This window comes from Somniosus microcephalus, chromosome 3, assembly GCF_052327205.1.
Source record: "Somniosus microcephalus isolate GS21.2 chromosome 3, FLI_Smic_1.0, whole genome shotgun sequence".
Taxonomy (NCBI): domain Eukaryota; kingdom Metazoa; phylum Chordata; class Chondrichthyes; order Squaliformes; family Somniosidae; genus Somniosus; species Somniosus microcephalus.
The window spans coordinates 240952501-240973515 of NC_140989.1; the positions used below are offsets into that span (position 1 = coordinate 240952501).

General features: G+C 43.3%; 1 protein-coding gene across 4 annotated transcripts in view; it reads right to left on the bottom strand.

The window, feature by feature from the left end:
- LOC147121771 (acyl-CoA-binding domain-containing protein 6-like) overlaps window positions 1-21015 on the bottom strand; it is a 281478-nt gene that overhangs the window by 17981 nt on the left and 242482 nt on the right. For all 4 annotated transcript variants that reach the window (XM_085982260.1, XM_085982264.1, XM_085982259.1 and 1 more), the window contains one exon: window positions 623-653. In XM_085982260.1, coding sequence (XP_085838386.1) covers window positions 623-653 — 31 coding nt within the window. The remainder of the gene's footprint in view (window positions 1-622; window positions 654-21015) is intronic.

The following is a 21015-nucleotide window of genomic DNA, read 5'->3' on the forward strand; positions in this document are numbered from 1 at the left end:
GTACTTAATTGGCTGTAAAGCGCTTTGCGATGTCCGGCGGTCGTGAGAGGCGCTATATAAATGCAAGTCTTTTGTTTTTTTCCAATACAGTATGCATCCTCCATGGGGATGTAGCCAGACAACGCCAAATCTCAAGTTTTCAATACATGGGGGCTCATAGTCACTGGAGGTCCATCAGTCTCAAAGTATAATTCTGCTTAGTTATGATTTATCACCATAATAACATAATAGAAGAACTGGTGTATTTTCACTCTTGTGGGCACATGGGAGAAAACACAGAATAATCATCAGCGATTAAATGCAAAGGGAAAAAAAATCTGCTCATTAATTGGGAGCAATGCCGTTGGTAGGTGCCTACAGACAGGTTGGCTACCTGTCCTCTTGGCATACAACATGCAGGAAACCTAAGGAGATAGTGGGCTGAGGAGGTACCTGGAAATATCAATGTCATGCTTACTTCATAGTTTTACCTATCATTGTGACCAAATGTGTCCAAAAGTGATGACACTGAGATAACCAACAGCTAAAGCTGCAGTTGGTGTGGTCCAGTCACCATTTCAAAATCTGGCAAAAAGATTTTTACAATACAAAATAAATTTAAAAATCAAGTTAATAGGCTTACCGTAGTGTAATGCTGTCTGTCCTTCACTGTCCTGCAATCAGAAGAGAGAAGTATCACTATACACCATTCACATCATCAGAAAAATGACTAAACTGTGGATCATGTAATGAGCATGCAAACAGAGATATGCATGAAGTCATGGCATTTGTTTACGATGCTAACTGGATGTAGTGTTCTTATTAGAGGGGACTGGGTGGTGGAGCGTGTTAAGCCACTGGCCTTTCACTTCTGGGAATTGGCTTCAAATTAAGAATGAAAGTCTCCCCAGTTGGCTGTAAAGGGGCTACATGAAATATTCGAGCAGTCTCAATCCAGTTCCTAGTGGCAAAGGCCCACAGTGCAAAATGGGCAAAAACTGGTCAGACAAGCAATTGCTCAGCATGGCATGACAACCCAAGAACCTTTACACCTATCGCATGTAGCCTGAGTACTGCAAGTTTGCATTAGAAAATCCTAGAAGCAGTGAAAATACTACGTACTTTGAACAATAATTTGTCCTACCAATAGGTAACATCACACAGATGGACCTCAGGATGGACAGTATGGAAAATGTAACAGTAAGAAATGCTTTTCTGAGGTTGAACTTGGCCATAGTTTTGGGACAGAATAGAGGGAGTCTCACTCCGTATCTAACTGTGTTTGAATCTGGCTTTGGAATACTTGATGCTGACACTGGGTACGTCAAGCAGTAAATGTTTCACTCCCAACACTAACATTCCTCATCTTGATGATCAAATAAATAATTAGTATAGTACACCAACCCGAAGTAGGGTGATTAGAGTTACAATAATGCAACAACTTTAACGTAGTAAAACATCGCAATGTGCTTCACAGGAGCAGTATCAGCCAAAAATGGACAACAAGCCAAAGAAGGATATATTAGGTCAACATAAGAACATAAGTAGGAGGAGCAGGAGTAGGCCATACGGCCCCTCGGGCCTGCTCCACCATTCAATAGAATCATGGCTGATCCGAACCTAGACTCATGTCCACTTCCCTGCCCTCTCCCCGTAACCCCTAATTCCCTTATCAGCTAGGAAACTGTCTATCTCCGTTTTAAATTTATTTAATGTCGCAGCTTCCACAGCTCTCTGGGGTAGCAAATTCCATAGATTTACTACCCTCTGAGTGAAGAAGTTTCTCCTCATCTCAGTTTTGAAAGGGCAGCCCTTTATTCTAAGATTATGCCCCCTAGTTCTAGTCTCACCCATCAGTGGAAACGTCCTCCCCGCATCTACCCGATCAAGCCCCCTCACAATCTTATATGTTTCGATAAGATCGCCTCTCATTCTTCTGAATTCCAATGAGTAGAGGCCCAACCTACTCAACTTTTCCTCATAAGTCAACCCCCTCATCTCCGGAATCAACCGAGTGAACCTTCTCTGAACTGCCTCGAGAGCAAGTATATCTTTTCTTAAATATGGAAACCAAAACTGTACGCAGTATTCCAGGTGTGGCCTCACCAATACCCTGTATAACTGCAGCAAGACTTCCCTGCTTTTATACTCCATCCCCCTTGCAATAAAAGCCAAGATTCCATTGGCCTTCCTGATCACCTGCTGTACCTGCATACTAACCTTCTGTGTTTCATGCACCAGGACCCCCAGATCCCTTTGTACTGTAGCACTTTGCAGTTTCTCTCCATTTAGATAATAACTTGCTCTTTGATTTTTTCTGCCAAAGTGCATAACCTCACACTTTCCAATATTATATTCCATCTGCCAAATTTCTGCCCACTCACTTAGCCTGTCTATGTCCTTTTGCAGGTTTTTTATGTCCTCCTCACTCACTGCTTTCCCTCCCATCTTTGTATCGTCGGCAAACTTGAATTTGTTGCACTTGGTCCCCTCCTCCAAATCGTTAATATAGATTGTAAAGAGTTGGGGTCCCAGCACTGACCCCTGCGGAACACCACTAGTTCATGATTGCCAACTTGAGCATGAACCATTTATCCCAACTCTCTCTTTTCTGTTAGATAGCCAATCTTCCACCCATGCCAGTATATTACCCCCATCCTGTGATTTTTTATCTTGTGCAGTAATCTTTTGTGTGGCACCTTGTCAAATGCCTTTTGGAAGTCCAAATACACCACATCCACTGGTTCCCCTTTATCCACCCTGTTTGTTACGTCCTCAAAGAATTCGAGCAAATTTGCCAAACATGACTTCCCCTTCATAAAACCATGCTGACTCTGTCCGATTAAATTATGCTTATCCAAATGTCCTGTCACTGCTTCCTTAATAATGGACTCCAACATTTTACCAACCACAGATGTTAGGCTAACTGGTCTATAGTTTCCAGCCTTTTGTCTACCTCCCTTTTTAAATAAGGGTGTTACATTAGCAGTTTTCCAATCTGCTGGGACCTTTCCTGAATCCAGGGAGCTTTGGAAAATTACCACCAATGCATCCGCAATCCCTACCGCCACTTCTCTCAAGACCCTAGGATGTAAGCCATCAGGTCCGGGGGATTTATCCGCCTTAAGTCCGATTATCTTACCGAGTACCATCTCCTTAGTGATTTTAATCGTGTTTAGCTCCTCCCCCCCCTATAGCCCCCTGTTTGTCCAGTGTTGGGATATTTTTAGTGTCCTCTACTGTAAAGACTGATACAAAATATTTGTTCAGTGTTTTTGCCATCTCCATGTTCCTCACTACTAATTTCCCGGTCTCATCCTCTAAGGGACTAACATTCACTTTAGCCACCCTTTTTCTTTTTATATAACTGTAGAAACTCTTGCTATCTGTTTTTATATTTTTTGCTAGTTTACTTTCATAATCTATCTTCCCTTTCTTAATTAATCTTTTAGTTATTCTTTGCTGGCTTTTAAATGCTTCCCAATCTTCTATCCTCCCACTAGATTTGGCTACTTTATATGCCCTTTATATATGTCAAGTGACCAAAAGCTTGGTCAGAGGTTGATTTTAAGCAGCCTCTTAAAGGAGGATAGAGAGCTGGACAGACAGAGGTTTTGGGAAGGAATTACAGAACCAAGGGCCCTAGATGGCTGAAGGCATGGCTGCCAATGATAGAGCAAAGGAAGTGGGAGTTGCACAAGAGGCTAGAGTTGGAGGAACGCAGAGTTCTGAGAGTTGCAGTGCTGGAGGAGGTTACAGAGATAGGTGGATTATCTGAGTATTCAGTTGCTCCATGCTTCTCTTTTGCAAGTCTTTACACTTGCACAACTGTGTGAGCTACGCGACCAACCAGCCTAACAAAGCGACATAACTGAAAAAGTGCAGAAGAATGTACAGAAAAAATGGCACAACTATATTGCCCTTGGGATTCCTGAAAACAGCTGCATGCTGCTCATGTTTTTCTTTAATTGCAGTGCTCTGTCCTGCATGGTGGGGGTTACTTTCATTTGTGTCTTGTCTATTGGATTAGTCTCCGAGGTCACTAGTGAAATAATTATTGGATTGGGCTACTATCAGGCAGAAAAAAAAACAAAGCGCAAGTTTGCTGAGCAAAGTTGCAGAGTATGTAATTCTTTTATGATGACGCTTCAAGTACCTTACCGCAGCGGCTCCCTGAAGATGCTCTGTGGTTAAGTGTCATAATGAAGGTGAATTGAAATGTAATGTAATGTGTTTCTGTTCCCTCATCCAAGGCTTTCCAGCTGTAACATTGATTAAAGGCAGCGCTGCCAAAACAAAACCGCAACATCACAGAAACACAGAGTGAGTCACACTGCATCTGACACCACTGTGATTTCTAGAAAGCTCTTCCAACAAAGGCAGGGGCAGCACTCGCATTATATTTTTTTCTCTCCCCGCCACCTCTCCTGAAGGTGTGGACTCTTTTTTGGGTTATGTTTCCAAAGCGGTCAGCAGCCTTCCACGTGACCATTTTTCAAGTATAAAGCTAGACAATGAGAATCACCTATAGAAACATAGAAGATAGGAGCAGGAGAAGGCCATTCGGCCCCTCGAGCCTGTTCCGCCATTCAATGAGATCATGGCTAATCATCCAAATTCAGTACCCTGTCCCTGCTTTCTCCCCATATCCCTTGATCCCTTTAGCCTCAAGAAATATATCTAACTCCTTCTTGAATATATTTAATGAATTGGCCTCAACTGCCTTCTGTGGTAGAGAATTCCACAGGTTCACCACTCTCTGGGTGAAGAAATTCCTCCTCATCTCAGTCCTAAATGGCTTACCCTTTATCCCGAGACTGTGACCCCTGGTTCTGGACTCCCCTGCCATCGGGAACATCCTTCCAGCATCTAGTCTGTCTAGTCCTGTTAGAATTTTATAAGTTTCAATGAAATCCCCTCTCATTCTTCTAAACTCTAGCGAATATAAGCCTAATCGACCCAATCTCTCTTCATACGTCATTCCTGCCATCTCAGGTATCAGTCTGGTGAATCTTCGCTGCACTCCCTCCATGGCAAGAACATCCTTCCTCAGATAAGGCGACCAAAACTGCACACAATGCCCAAGGTGTGGTCTCTGCACAACTGCAGCAAGACATCCTTGCTCCTGTACTCGAATCTTCTCGCTATGAAGGCCAACATACCATTTGCCTTCTTAACCGCCTGCTGCACCTGCATGCTTACCTTCAGCGACTGGTGCACAAGGACACCCAGGTCTCGTTGCACTTCACCTTTTCCCAATCTATTGCCGTTCAGATAATAATCTGTCTTCCTGTTTTTGCCACCAAAGTGGATAACCTCGCATTTATTCACATTATACTGCACCTGCCATGCATCTGCCCAATCACCCAACCTGTCCAAATCATACTGGACTTTCTCTGCATCCTCCTCACAGCACACACGCCCACCCAGCTTTGTGTCGTCTGCAAACTTGGAGATATTACATCTAGTTCCCTCGTCTAGATCATTAATATATATTGTGAATAGCTGGGGTCCCAGCACCAATTTCTGCGGTACCCCACTAGTCACTGCCTGCCAGTCGGAAAAAGACCCGTTTATACCAACTCTTTGCTTCCTCTCTGCCAACCAGTTCTCTATCCAAGTCAGTAGCTTACCCCCAATCCCATGTGCTTTAACTTTGCACACTAATCTCTTATGCGGGACCTTACCGAAATCCTTCTGAAAGTCCAAAGACACCACATCCACTGGTTCTCCCTTATCTATCATAGAAACATAGAAGATAGGAGCAGGAGTAGGCCATTCGGCCCCTTGAGCCCGCTACACCATTTAATGAGATCATGGCTGATCATCCAAATTCAGTACCCTGTCCCTGCTTTCTCCCCATATCCCTTGATCCCTTTAGCCTTAAGTAATATATCTAACTCCTTCGTGAATATATTTAATAAGTTGGCCTCAACTGCCTTCTGTGGTAGAGAATTCTACAGGTTCACCACTCTCTGGGTGAAGAAATTCCTCCTCATCTCAGTCCTAAATGGCTTACCCCTTATCCTTAGACTGTGACCCCTGGTTCTGGACTCCCCTGCCATCGGGAACATCCTTCCTGCATCTAGTCTGTCTAGTCCTGTTAGAATTTTATAAGTTTCAATGAGATCCCCTCTCATTCTTCTAAACTCTAGCGAATATAAGCCTAATCGACCCAATCTCTCCTCATACATCATTCCTGCCATTAATTAATCCCTTTGTCCTCCTTTGCTGAATCCTAAACTGCTCCCAATCCTCAGTTTTGCTGCTTTTTCTGGCCAATTTATATGTCCTCTCCTTGGCTCTTATGCTATCCCTAATTTCCCTTGTTAGCCACAGTTGAGTCACCTTTTTTGTTTTATTTTTATGCCAAACAGGGATGAACAAATTCTGTAGTTCATCCATGCGATCTTTAAATGTTTGCCATTGCCTATCCACCGTCAACCCTTTATGTAACGTTCCCCAATCCATCCTAACCAACTTGCGCCTCATACCATCGTAGTTTCCTTTATTTAAATTCAGGACTCTAGTCTCTGAGTCAACTACTTCACTCTCCATCTTAATGAAGAATTCTATCATATTATGATCACTCCTCCCCAAAGGGCCTCACACAACAAGATTGCTGATTAATCCTTTCTCATTACATATTACACTATTATATCGTGAGGGGTGTGGGGGGGGGGGAGTGGTGGTGTTACTGTATAGTAATAAGAAATCAGAGCACTGGATGATTCTTTTCCCCTCCCTACTCTAGGGGTGCTGTGACCTATTGTAACATCCCAACTGCTGTTCAACTGAGATCAGCTAGCTGGAAGCAGATTAGGGATTGAACCTGGGAGCTTCTGGTTAGTAATGGATTCGTACCACAGCAAGTGGTTTGTATACTCACAGCCACCAGCGTGCTTAGTGCTGGGATTTTTATCCAAGAATTCTTTATGACAGGAAATTCAGTGAGTATGGGCGACCCCAGATAAACATGCACTTGATGCCAGCATGTATTTCCTACTTACTTCCTTTGCATACAGTTTCTAATGCAAGAAATAAGTTTAAATACTTCATATAACACTGATCCTAGAATTATCTGGAGTTGATTTGTAAATATTGCGCTCATGAAGTGAGGGATATTAGTGCTGCGAAATGGAACACTTTCCATTTCAGGCAATCAGTGGCAGAATAATGGGCTCTCAGCTCAGGTCATAGCAAAGTTAGGGCGTAGAAATGGCTTAAAATTCTCACTAATTCTAGTGTAAATGCACCCTTACGTACAGAGTAGAGCTCTCTCTATACTGCCCCAATAATGTGGCTTAGCTCCAATTTCCCCTTTTACCATTATTTCCCACAAGCCAACCTATTATGGTCTGTCTGAGGAAGATTACCAATGTACTGCCAATTGGAATAGTTGTGCAGTGGTTGAATTGTTCCCTCAGAACTGGGTTGGACTGCCCGTTCTTGTCCACGTTTCATCCTAACCAATCTCCTTGTTATTTTAAATGCTCAGCACATTAAATATAATCCGCACACTGTCAAATTTCAGCAGGATTTATCAGGACACTTTAGAAGTCTAATCACTTTTGTGTAAATAGGATTTTGTTTCAATTGAATAAAACAGATAAAAGGAGGATTGGTTAGAAAAGTGGGTTAGAGAACTATCCTTTGGGATTCCCCCACTAGCTTAGTGGGGAGATGCACCACCTGGTGTGGTATTCAACCATATGGACAAGGAAAGCACTAGGTTTCATCGCCAGTTGGTGCTGAATTAGTTGATACAAGCCTAGTTATCTTATTTTTTCACCCCTAGCCCAGGGGCACCGAGACCAATTGTACCCTCCCGCCTCCCCCACACTGCTGAGATAAGCTATCTCAGCACAGAGTAGGAATTGAGCTGGGGCATTTTGATCTGTATGTCCTCTACCAGGAGGTGCCAGCTGTTTATTTCTAATGATACACAAACAACTGCTGTGTCGCGTATCACATTCAGTGAAACAGCAACAACGTTGGTTAGAATAACCAGCGGAATGTAGGAAACTCTTACTGATTAAAGAGAGGAGCCTTTGGGCTTCTGTGTTTGACGTTCCCCACTCAGAGACTGACCTTTCCTAGGGACTGCACCTTGACGTGGTGGGAAGGCATATGTGCTCCTATGACCCCGTGAGCTAGGCTGGCAAGGGAATAACTCCCGGTAAGGCCATCAAAGCTAAGCAGAACAGGTCAAAAGATGGGAGCCAGACTAAAGGCAGTCCACTGGTCCTCCTGATGTGGGGTTGGGGGGTCAGGCTAATGACCTTATGTCAAGGCATGTCTGTTGCAGACTTGCAAATATAAACATCAGCCACTTGGCAGGATAGGCGCACCAACGTCAGTGTTCTCGCTCAGGCCAACACCCCCAGCATCGAAGCTTTGACCACGCTCGATCAGCTCCGATGGATGGGCCACATCGTCCGCATGCCCAATATGAGACTCCCATAACAAGCGCTCTACTCGGAGCTCCGACACGGCAAGAGAGCCCCAGGTGGGCAGAGGAAACACTTCAAGGACACCCTCAAAGCCTCCTTGAAAAAGTGCAACATCCCCATTGACACCTGGGAATCCCTGGCCCAAGACCGCACAAAGTGGAGGAGAAGCATCCGGGAAGGTGCTGAATACCTCGAGTCTCTTCACTGGGAGCAAGCGGAAGCCAAGCGTAAACAGCGGAAGGAGCGCACATCAACCCAAGCACCCCACCCACCCGCCCCTTCAACCACCGTCTGCCCCACCTGTGGCAGAGACTGTAGGTCCCGCATTGGACTCATCAGTTACCTGAGAACTCATTTTTAATGTGGAAGCAAGTCATCTTCGGTTCCGGGGACTGCCTAAGAAGAACCACAATCCACTGGGGGCAAGGCAAGATGATACTCCGATGGAGTCAAATGTCTTGCTCTGGACAGAGAGCCGTGGAATAAATGGGTTGCCTCATATACCATTAGCTGCAGGAGATTCTACATAAACAAAGTAACTCAGAATTGGTACTATGCCAGTGCTAAGTCTGGTTGACACTACATTTTCTGCTTCTTAAACTCAGTATCAGAAATATTAATGTTAGAACTGTGAGGAACCAACACTGCTCACAAACCCCAATGTTGTAGAGTCAAGCAAGGGGTACACAGTAATAAAAACAGAAAATGCTGTAACTACTCAATGGGTCAGGCAGCATCTGTAGAGAGAGAAACCGAGTTAACGTTTCAGATCGATGACCTTTCGTTAGAACTGCTTTTAGAAAGCAATGAAGATGAACAAGGTAAAAGAGACAAACGGAAATCCCATCGGAGAGAAGAGCAGAACTTCTTCAAGCTGGGCATTCCTAGAGGAGAAGTGGCAGTGAATTAAACACTAATACAAAAGCAAAATACGGCAGACACAGAAAATGCTGGAAATACTCAGCGTGTCAGGCAGCATCTGTGGAGAGAGAAATAGAGTTAACGTTTCGGGTCGATGACCTTTCGTCAATATTTCCAGCATTTACTGTTTTTATTTCAGATTTCCAGCAAGGCCCAATGTTTCCCTCTAATGTGTTTCTCCAATTTCAGTTTAGCAAGCAGGGTAGGCCTCACTTCAACTGAATTACATTATTGTACCTGACTTGTAACTGTAGAACTCGTAACCAGCCTCAGTCTCCCCTTTTTATATACTACATGATGATGTAAAGGCATTAGAAAGGGTACAGAGGTGGTTTACCAAAATATTACCAGGGATGAGGGCCTTTAGTTATGAGGAGGTTGGAAAAGTTAGGACTGTTCTCCTTGGAACAGAGAAGGTTAAGAGGTGACCTAATAGAGGTTTTCAAGATGATGAGAGGGTTTGATAGAGTAACTAGGGAAAAAACATTCCCTCTGGCGAATGGATCAATAACTAGAGGTCATAGATTTAAAATCATTGGCAAAAGATGTAGAGGGGAGATGAGAAGAAATGTTTTCATTCGGAGAGTTGTCAGGATCTGGAACGCTCTACCTGAAAAGGTGGTGGAAGCTGATTCCGTAAGTAATTTTAAAAGGGAGTTGGATGGGTATTTGAGGATGAGGAACTTACAGGGTTATGGACAAAAAGCGGGGATGTGGGACTGTGCACGACTGCTCTTTCAAAGAGCCAGCGCAGGCACGACGGGCTGAATGGCCTCCTTCTGCGCTGTAACTTTCTATGGTTCCACACGCTTTTAAAACCCAAGCTTGGCTTCATCTTAATCATGGCTATTTGATTTACCTTGGACTTCTCTCCAACTTTGCAACTCCCCGTCATCCTGCATTATGGGCCTGGGCCATTCACCTAAATGTCTTGATGTACAAGAAAATAATTTTACTTATTTCTCAATATTAGTTTGGATAGACCCCTCCCCCCACCTTGGCATTGTGGGATAATGGTTTGAAGTGGGCACATTGGCTGATTAATTTCACCCCGCGGCCCCCCCCCCCCTTCCAGGCTCCAGGAGTGCTCCTGATTGCTGAAAAGTATATGTGGACATCAGATGAGGAGATAATCAGGTTCAGCTTGCGATGCTCCCCACAATCAAATGACCTGCTAGCACTCACGGTCTAGGCCCACTTGAGTAAGATACCATGGAAGCATATCCCAGTAAGGAATCAATGCTTCAGGACAGGGAGAGGAAATGGACAAGTAAATAAAAGCAGCTCTTAGCTTATGTTGAAGTATGCAACTTTACATTAAAGGGGTGCAGCTGATTGCAGACACAGACCTCCCTTCAGTGGCTGTGCCCCTTAGCATAAATTGTTCAATTTTTAAAATAAATATCAGCAATCAGGTTGTCTGTGCAGTGTCAGCCATGGCTCAGTTGGTAGCACTTTCGCCTCTGAGTCAGAAGGTTGTGGGTTCAAGCCCCACTCCAGAGACTTGCACACTGTCGGAGGTGCCGTCTTTCGGATGAGACGTTAAACCGAGGTCCTGTCTGCTCTCTCGGGTGCACGTAAAAGACCCCATGGCACTATTTCGAAGAAGAGCAGGGGAGTTATCACTGGTGTCCTGGACAATATTTATCCCTCAACCTGGTCATTATCACATTGCTGTTTGTGGGACCTTGCTGTGTGCAAATTGGCTGCCGTGTTTCCTACATTACAACAGTGGCTACACGTCAAAAGTACTTAATTGGATTTAAAGCGCTTTGGGGCATCCAGAGGTCATGAAAGGCACTATATAAATGCAAGTCTGGCTGTCCTATATGTCACATTATTAATCAGTAGGCAATCCCAGAATATTGAGATGACTATCAGGATAGAAAACAGCTAGAAGTAAAAAGTGAAGTACAATAAATACGAAAGATTAACTAAATTAGTTAAGACAGGCATATCTTTTCTTCTATTGATCAAAGAGTATATTTTTTAAAAATTTACCATCCAAAATAACCCAATAAGACCCAAGATTCAACCCTAATATCCCACAAGGTCTTATACACAGCTCCAATATCTTACCCACTATCTTGCAAGGCCCTGCGTCAGTCCTTATATCATGAGGGCCGACTCACATGGCATATCGTGAACACAAAGCTATCCCCGTTGAAAAGTATTGAAACTGTTTTTCACTTTAAAATAACTCAAGTTTGCTAGTGTCCAGAAAACTATCAGTGACCTACAAGTGGCCATCCACTTTTGGGGTCCAGTGAGTAAACAAACCTCTCAACAATTTCAAATGTAGTCTGACTCCAGTAACTGCATTGCTGCTGTGTAATGCACCAGTGACTGACCAGCATCCTCTATTTAAAAAGTCCAACCTTCCAGGATAAACACCACCAAAAATGGGATATGAATGCAAAGAAAGTTCCTCCAGCTAAATATTAGGAAGACCGAAGCTGTTATCTTCGGTCCTCACTATAAACTCCGTTCCCTAGCCACCAACTCCATCCCTCTCCCTGGCAACTGTCTGAGGCTGAACCAGACTGTTCGCAACCTTGGTGTTGTATTTGAACCCAAGATGAGTTTCCGACCACATATCTGCTCCAACACTAAATCCGCCCATTTCGTCCCCCATAATATTGCCGGACTCCACCCCTGCCTCAGCTCATCTGCTGCTAAAACCCTCATCCATGCCTTTATTACCTCTAGACTTGACTATTCCAACGTATTCCTGGTCGGCCTCCCATCTTCCACTTTCCATAAACTTATCATCCAAAACTCTGCTACCCATCTCCTAACTCACACCAAGTCCTGTTTAACCATCACCCCTGTGCCCCGCTGACCTAGATTGGCTCCCAGTTAAGCAATGCCTCAATTTTAAAATTCTCATCCTTGTTTTCAAATTCCTCCATGGCCTCACCCCTCCCTACCTCTGTAACCTCCTCCAGCCCTACGAAATATCTGCACTCCTCCAATTCTGGCCTCTTGCACATCCCCGATTTTAATCACTCCACCATTAGCAGCCGTGCTTTCAGCTGCCTAGGCCCTAAGCTCTGGAATTCCCTCCCTAAACCTCTCTCTCTCCTCCTTTAAAATGCTCCTTAAAACCTACCTCTCATCTGCACAATATCTCCTTATGTGGCTCAGTGTCAAATTTTGTTTGATAATGCTCCTGTGAAGCACCTTGGGATGTTTTACTACTTTAAAGGTGCTAAATAAATGCAAGTTGTTGTTTATTTGAAGAGCGTGAATCCCCCTTTACGGTATTTGAATTTTCTCCCTTCCTTTTTGTGGCTGTGCCGCCCCCCCCCCCCCCCCCCCGAACAACCATTGGTTGGAATCATACCTAGCACAAAGGAGGTTGGCTGTGGTTGTTGGAGGTCATTCATCTCAATCACATGACATCACTGCAGGAGTTCCTCAGGGCAGTGTCCTAGGCCCAACCATCTTCAGCTGTTTCATCAATGATCTTCCCTCCATCATAAGGTCAGAAGTGGGGATGTTCACTGATGATTGCACAGTGTTCAGCACCATTCAAGACTCGTCAGATACTGACGCAGTCCGTGTCCATATGCAGCAAGACCTGGACAACATTCAGACTTGGGCTGACAAGTGACAAGTAACATTCATACCACACAAGTGCCAGGCAATGACCATCTCCAACAAGCGAGACTCTAACCATCTCCCCATGACATTCAATGGCATTACCATCGCCGAATCCCCCACTATCAACATCCTGGGGGTTACCATTGATCAGAAACTGAACTGGACCAGCCATATAAATACTGTGGCTACAAGAGCAGGCCAGAGGCTGGGAATTCTGCGGCGAGTGTCTCACCTCCTGACTCCCCAAAGCCTTTCCACCACCTACAAGGCACAAGTCAGGAGTGTGATGGAATACTCTCCACTTGCCTGGATGAGTGCAGATCCAACAACACTCAAGAAGCTCGACACTATTCAGGATAAAGCAGCCCGCTTGATTGGCACTCCCTCCACCACCGGCGCACTGTGGCTGCAGTGTGTACCATCTACAAGATGCACTGCAGCAACTCGCCAAAGCTCCTTCAACAGCACCTTCCAAACCCGCGACCTCTACCACTTAGAAGGACAAGGGCAGCAGACGCATGGGAACATCACCACCTACAAGTTCCCCTCCAAGCCACACACCATCCTGACTTGGACCTGTATCGCCGTTCCTTCACTGTCGCTGGGCCAAAATCCTGGAACTCCCTTCCTAACAGCATTGTGGGTGTACCTACACCATATGGACTGCAGCGGTTCAAGGCGGCGGCTCACCACCATCTTCTCGAGGGCAATTAGGGATGGGCACTAAATGCAGGCCTAGCCAGCGACGCCCACATCCCATCAATGAATTAAAAAAAAATTGTAGAGGGACCCCACTTGTTGTAGCACCTCCTTCTTAAATGGGTTTTCTTTGTGACATGCACCACCTACAGGCAAGAAAAAGCATGCATGGAAAATTTTCCTGTGTGCACTATTTCTAACAAAATTGTAAACACACTTCTACAATCACATTAGAAGTAGGTATCATCAAAACTCTTCCTGCTATGTTTACGAAATTGCTAACAAAGAAATCTTCCCTCACAGTGGCACTCTTATGTAGAGTCCAAAGCCAAGCAGAGCTGTCCACATCAGGGAAATGTTAAGAGTGAAATTTTTGTTCATAAAGAGTGACAGATTGCAAAACTGTTTAAATACATGCAGCCGTGTTTATTTTTCAGCACAAGATACATCAAAATAGGACTGCATTTTTAATGGAGAATAGACCAACAGCCAGTGGTCAGTATTGGCGACAGGCAAAACAGAATCTTTCCCAAAACCCTCCCAATAAATAAGGCTGCAATTAGGAATTACACCTGACACACAGTGCAGTGCTTTTAAACAATCTTGTGGCTGATCTAATTGCAGCACAGATGGGAGGCAGGCCTGAAGCTGCTTTATCGATTGGATTAACTGCCTAATTCCCAACAGCTAAATGGAATATTAAGTCTCTGTTAGTCCAAACCACAGTAGGAAACTTGTTGCTTTGAAGTGCCAGTGTTCTTGTGTTTAAAAAAAAATCCCAAGAATAAAATGTTGGAAAAAAAATCCATATAAAAAAGAATCTTCCTGATGCTGCATATCCAATAGGACTTACCACTAATCTAACAAAAAACACCAATATGGCAAATGCTCATTTCTCTCTTTTATCACAGAAAAATCATCTTAAAAGGCACATCACAGAATTACAGAAAATATACAACACAGAACCAACCCAACTTGTCTATGCCGATTTTTATGCTCCACACGAGCCTGTTCCCACCACACTTCTTCTAACCCTATCAGCATAACCTTCTATTTCTTTCTCCCTCGTGTACTTATCCAGCTTCCCCTAAAATGCATCTATGCTATTCGCCTCAACCACTCCTTATGGTGAAACATTCTAACCATCTCTGGGTAAAGAAGTTACTCCTGAATTCCTTATTGGATTTATTAGTGACTATCTTATATTTATGACCCCTAGTTTTGGCCTCCCCACAAGTGGTAACATCTTCTCTACGTCTACCCAATCAAACCCTTTCATAATTTTGAAGAGCTCTATTAGGTCACTGCTTAGCCTCTTCTCTAGGTTGCAGGTACTGTGGTGCTGCCATTAAGGCCTCTTTGACCACATTCAAAACGGCTGTTGGATAATGCTGTTCCACTTTTGGGTTCTTTTACCCCATTTATGTTCGATATTTTTTGGTTTCCACGTTTCAGATTTCTCACTGGTAAAGCCTCAACTCCTTGCGCGCTGGGAAGTGTTCTCACTCAGCTTCACAGTTAGCTGAATTTCAGAGTGCTGGGGAGAATCCTTTTTTTTTGGAATACTTCAGCCACCAGCCTCCACAGGAATAGTCTTGAGTGAAGCTTTCTTTTAACCTATTGTGCACGGTGATAGCAATAAAGAAGCTAGCAGCAAGCTAAATACCAAGACAGAAATGTTAGATTTTTGTCACAGACAAGCAGTGCAGCAAATTACTCGGGACAGTGAGTTTGGAGGTCATCCTCACGAGTGAAGTGTTGTCGAAAGTGGGACAAATCCCGGCTGCGAAATTTGCAATGGTGAGCTGTAAACCTGAGGCATTACCTCACGCCAAAACATGACCATAGCGAAGAGTATCAGCCCATGTGCCCACCACATGGGGTACCGCAGAAAACCATGGCAATAAAATATCCTTCTTCTCTCTTACTTTCTTGTTTTCACTGGCTTTCTTTTTTTGTTTTGTTCGGTCTCCCTCTTTTCTGTACATCTCTTTCCCTCTTCACAGTCTGGCTGACTTTACCATTCTCTTGCTTAGTTTTACCAGGAAGCAGCAGAAAGCAAGAGAAATGCCAGGACGTACTGGTGCAAGCAGGTGTGAGATTGCAATCTTGAGGAGGGAGAGCACAAGACTCCCACTGAGTGACATGTTACCGTGATGCAAAGAGAATCACAGAATCTTACAGCACAGGAGGCCGCCATTCGGCTCATCGTGGCTATGCTGACTCTTTGAAAGAGCTGTCCAATTCAATCCCCCTCCCCTGCAGTTTTTTCCTTTTCAAGTATTTATCCAATTACCTTTTGAAAGTTACTGTTCTGGACCGATGGACATTTTTACATGCAATAGCACCCTCTGGTGGCGGTTATTGTGTTAACAGTTTGTAAGCTGGAAAGGTCATCTGTTCCTTTCTTCCTGTGAGATGTCATTTGACCTTCTTACCTTTCTTCCTGTTGACCCCAGGAAGCAGTTTTACCAGGAAGAACCTGACTTAAGTAATGGAGAATTCCATGAGGGATTTTCAATCCAGTGTAATCTGACTTCATATGTTAGGCCAAACGCAATATCTGTGAGTATCTTTAGTTCTTAGCATAATAGCAATGTTGTCAGAGTAATATTTTGATAATACTAGGTTTATAAAAGGTTAATATTTAATAGTTACAGAAGTTAGTTCAAATGTTAGTTAGTTATACAATTAGTCTATTCTACTGTTGTAAATATATTTATATCTTGTGTAATATCGAATGTGTAGTACTCAGTTTATGTACAAAACATACTTTGTCTTTGTTTACAGTTTCACAAATTTGTTCAAGTAAAAGCTTCAAAACAGCAACCGCTTCAGGAAGAATTATTATGAATGAGTGTTTAACTTGCTGGATAGCTAGATAGGAGCACGTCTAGCGCGGCCAGTACAGTTACTATTGGATCTGCTTCCACCACCCTTTCCGGTAGTGCATTTCAGATCATAACAACCCACTTGCTTTCAAAAAAATTCTCATCTCCCCCTCCGATTCTTTTGCCAATTATCTAAAATCTGTGTCCTCTTGTTATCGACCGTCCTACCAGTGGAAACAGTTTCTCCCTATCTACTCTATCAAAACTCTTCATACTTTTAAACTCCTTGATTAATTCTTCCCACAACCCTGCTTTTCTAGTCTCTCCATATAACTGAAGTCCCTCATCCCTAGTACCACACATTTCAATGCACCCTCGAGTTACTTATTTGATGGTTTCCCAGGACTTCTATTGTCACACTGGACCTGGGATCAGGCACTTGAGTAAATTCACCGAGCAATCAGTGGAGCTGATAGTGTTGATAGGATGTGCTGATAGTTCTCCTACACTGATCAGTAATTAACAGATTACTACTGAATAAACTTAGTGATTACATCAATCATTAATCACTCAGTGTGTGTGTAGTGCATCAATTATATAATCTAGGCTGGTACTCCATTGCAATACTGAGGGAAGTGCTGCACTGTCAGAGGTGCAATCTTTCAGAAGAGACACTGAATTAACGCTCTTTCTGCCTGTTCTGGTTAATCAGATGGATGCATTTGAAGAAGAGCAGGGAGTTCTCCCAGTGTCCTGTCCTGTCTAACATTCCTCCCTCAAACATCACTGAAAACAGATAAACTGGCCAATCATCTCATCTGTACGATATGCTGTACCCAAACTGACTGCTGCATTTGCCTATATAACAGTAACTACACTTGATTGGAAGTGAAGCAATGTAGAATGTCCTGAGGACATTCTGATCCCTACGGGTGGGTACGCACTGTGTACCCACCCGTAGGAACATTGGAAATGCCGGTTTCAGGCATGCACTGTGCATGCGCTGGAAACCGGCATTTCCGATCTGTCAAGAATGCTCTTGACAGATCCTCCGGCTGCCCTGGAGTAGGGCCTCTGTGGGCGGATAGTTCCGCTTTTTGGAGACCCTCCGCCCCCAGATACCCTTACAATTCTTGCACCTGGTAAAAGCAGGCGTAAGGCTTGCTTTTACCAGGATAAGAGTCGAAAAAAGTAAAAAAAAAAAAATTCCACTGATTTATCATTTAAAAATACTTTAAAGAAAGGTTTATTTCTAGCCCCGTAAAAAACATTTTTTTTTAATTTAAAGTTTTGTTTAAAATAGTTAATTTATTGTACTTTCAAGTCATTTTAAAAATGTGATTTAAAAAGAAAATTTATTTAAAGTTTTACTATGTTTTGGGGATGATCTCCATTCATATATTTGACAGGTCTTCCTGTCAAATGTATGAAGGGAGATTCCCTTCTTTGATTGGCTCCCCATGGCCCACGTGATCCCAGGGACGCTGTGAACTACCTGCGCCTCCGAGATACGTGGGCCCTGCGCACCGGCAGTTTGGAGAGGCCCAGCATTGGAATTGTGCACGTCCCGGGAGCCCTCAGGTAAGGACGCAGATTTTTCCAGATCGCAGCCCTCCGCCCACGGGAGGCCTGCGATCGGAATATCTGGGCCTATGTAACTGTAAGTTCCTTCTTTCTACTGCCAGCAGAAGAGACAACATAAACCTCATTATGCCCAAATGATACAACAGAAAATATGACCCAGGACTGATTGCCAGATAATAACTGTGGGCTTCAGATGTTGGTTATGAAGCACATGATCTTCAGGTGACATAAATAGTAAAAGTGAACCTCTCAATGGGGTTATTGCCTTGTACTCTCTCCTCGGCATTCATTCTTCGACTGCATATAGAAATATTTGAAGCTTTTTGATCAGAATACATCCTATAAATCACTTCTAGATATGCATTAATCTATATACAAACCAACTGAAACCCCTTACTTATATTACATCTGCATTATTCTATGTTTCACTCCTGGCTTCCATTATTTGATGTTAACTATCTGAACCCCCTCCCCCATTTTTGTGATTTTATAACACCATCTTAACCCCTCAGTGTGTTAAAGCAAATGTTGGAATGAGTGTTAACCTAGAATCAAACAGCACAGGAGGTCGTCATTCAGCCCATCGTGCCTGTGCTGGCTCCTTGAAAGAGCTATCCAATTAGTCCCACTCCCCTGCTTTTTCTCCCTAGCCCTGCAGATTTCTCCTTTTCATGTATATAATCCTGTATGCGAAACATGTAGACAAATTGAACGTGTCTATAAACATTAAAAAAAAATATTAAGCATCAATAGAAAAACTCAATGGAAATGATTGAGAAAAATTAAATCATTGTTAGGTCTACATGGCAGTCTTCCAACACCGCAGCTCAGAAACATTATCCTCACATTGGTCAATAACGTATTAATAATGATTACTACCAAGGATGTGGTGCTTTTAATAATCAGAGTTTAATTTAGAACCTATAAACACAAAACCAATATTTTTGTCGCTCATTTGTTCATTTTTTGTATTTGCTCCCCCACAGCTTCCAGAGTCAAATGCTCAGCATAGATTTTGGACAGCAGGCAAGTTGGAGAAATAATAAATATCATGGGTGTTGTAGAATAATTGATGGTTAAGGGGCTTACAACAGATAATCCCCTTTGAATAATCACAGGGATGCAGCTCGCAAAGTTGTAGCAGACAAAATGCCAATTGCAGGAGATTGTGGTCCAATCGTTCAAACTAAGCAGATTGCTTCCCCCAATCCAGGGCTTTTTGTAAAAAGAGTGAGTGAAGCTCATTGGTACAAAAATCTGCTAGTTGTGTGTGAATCTCCATCCCTCCCCACAAATAAATGCAGATTTTCAGAAACTATTGGGAACAACAATGGGTTTTGTAAACTGAGAGGAGGCTGCTGAGATAAAGCACCGAATTACAGCAAGGTCCTTACTGTGATCTGTCCCAGGTTCTGAAATGACATCTCGGTTAGCAATACCCTGTTGCATGTTTTATTGTGCAGCTTGTTGATCTGAGGAGTATTGTGCAGGTGTATTTGTCTCTTTTTTAAAAAAAAGGAAATTGAGTCACCGAGTCAGATGCAGTCTCGTCTCATATTTCTTTCAGAAAATAATATTTTAGAATACGGTATGAGAGAAATTTGAGACATGCCATGTGGTAAGTGGAGCATGCTTGGAAGGAACAGATCACTCTGGACTAATGGTTCCCAAATGTTTTCCACCACTGGGGGTTTTCCTCAGCTCATGTCTGGGTCAGTTGTAGGCTAATGGATAGAGATTGATTGCTATGATTAGTCAACAACTCCATTATTGCCGTATCATACGACTACCAGGGTGGTAGAAGGCGAATAAGATGGCTCTTGGTCTCCTTCATCTAGCAATGCCTATGTTCCTATGCGGCTGCTTAATCACTAACTCCAGAAATTCATACACCTTCAGGGCAAATAAAAACTGCAAGAGTCCACTTGGCTTTTTTACTTGACTTCCATTGAAAAAATGAAAGTGCAAGTGCGGCATGTTACTCACCCTGACTGGAGTTATATATAATATATATATCTCCTGTCCCCGCATGCTCCTGTTGCCAGTCATTGGAGTGTGTGCTGAGATGCGTTATAATATATATTCTCACCCACACAAACATAATTTAGTGATCTAACTTTGAATCCAGATTTTATTACTGCTGTACTGTCACAATGGGCATGTTAACATTACTTAGAGCTGTGTAAACCAGGAAAGCAGAGTTAAGGAGATTTTTGGAGCAGTGTCTTTCTTTGTAGTTGCTCCCCACGTGGTTCAATGACTAACTGGGGGATTTATATCCAGCTGCACTGAGTTAGCTGATCTCAGGCTTGGTATTAATAGAGGCTAGCAAAAAGGAAAAAAATCAAGATTCCCACTCGTGATGGTTATCTGGTGATTTCTTCTGCACAGCGCTCTTGTGTGGACATCGGGCTCAGCTGTGATGCTCCCACTGTTGAACACTCTGCCGTCATTTGCTGTGTGAGGTCACTCAAAGAAAGGCCACTTGGGTTGCTGGCGCTCCACTGTGAGGCACCACGTTCAGGCAAGACAGAATAAAAGAACTGCATTTTAATGCCACAACTACAAACAATAACTAGACTTAACAATGCACAGTGGCATTGAAATAATTTGAATACGAACCCAAGTCACATCACGCAACTATCACCTCTCTGGGTACATTTGCTGAGAAATGAGTCCAAGTTGTTGTGTCCAAGGGGTAGAGTTTCTGCTTTAAGTGCAATTGTCAATTCTGGCGCAAATTGCACCCGTTTTGAAAAGTGTTTTTTTCCCCCTCTCCTTTCTGTTCGAACTCATTTGATTATCGCTGAACGCAAAATCTGCCAGGAACCAGCGCAATCGGGCAGCGTTTTAGAATGTAATTTTTAAAAAGAATTTAAGAAAAAAAATTTGCCGTAAAAAAAAATTCCTTGATATATTTAAGAGTGGTAACTTGGTGCAGT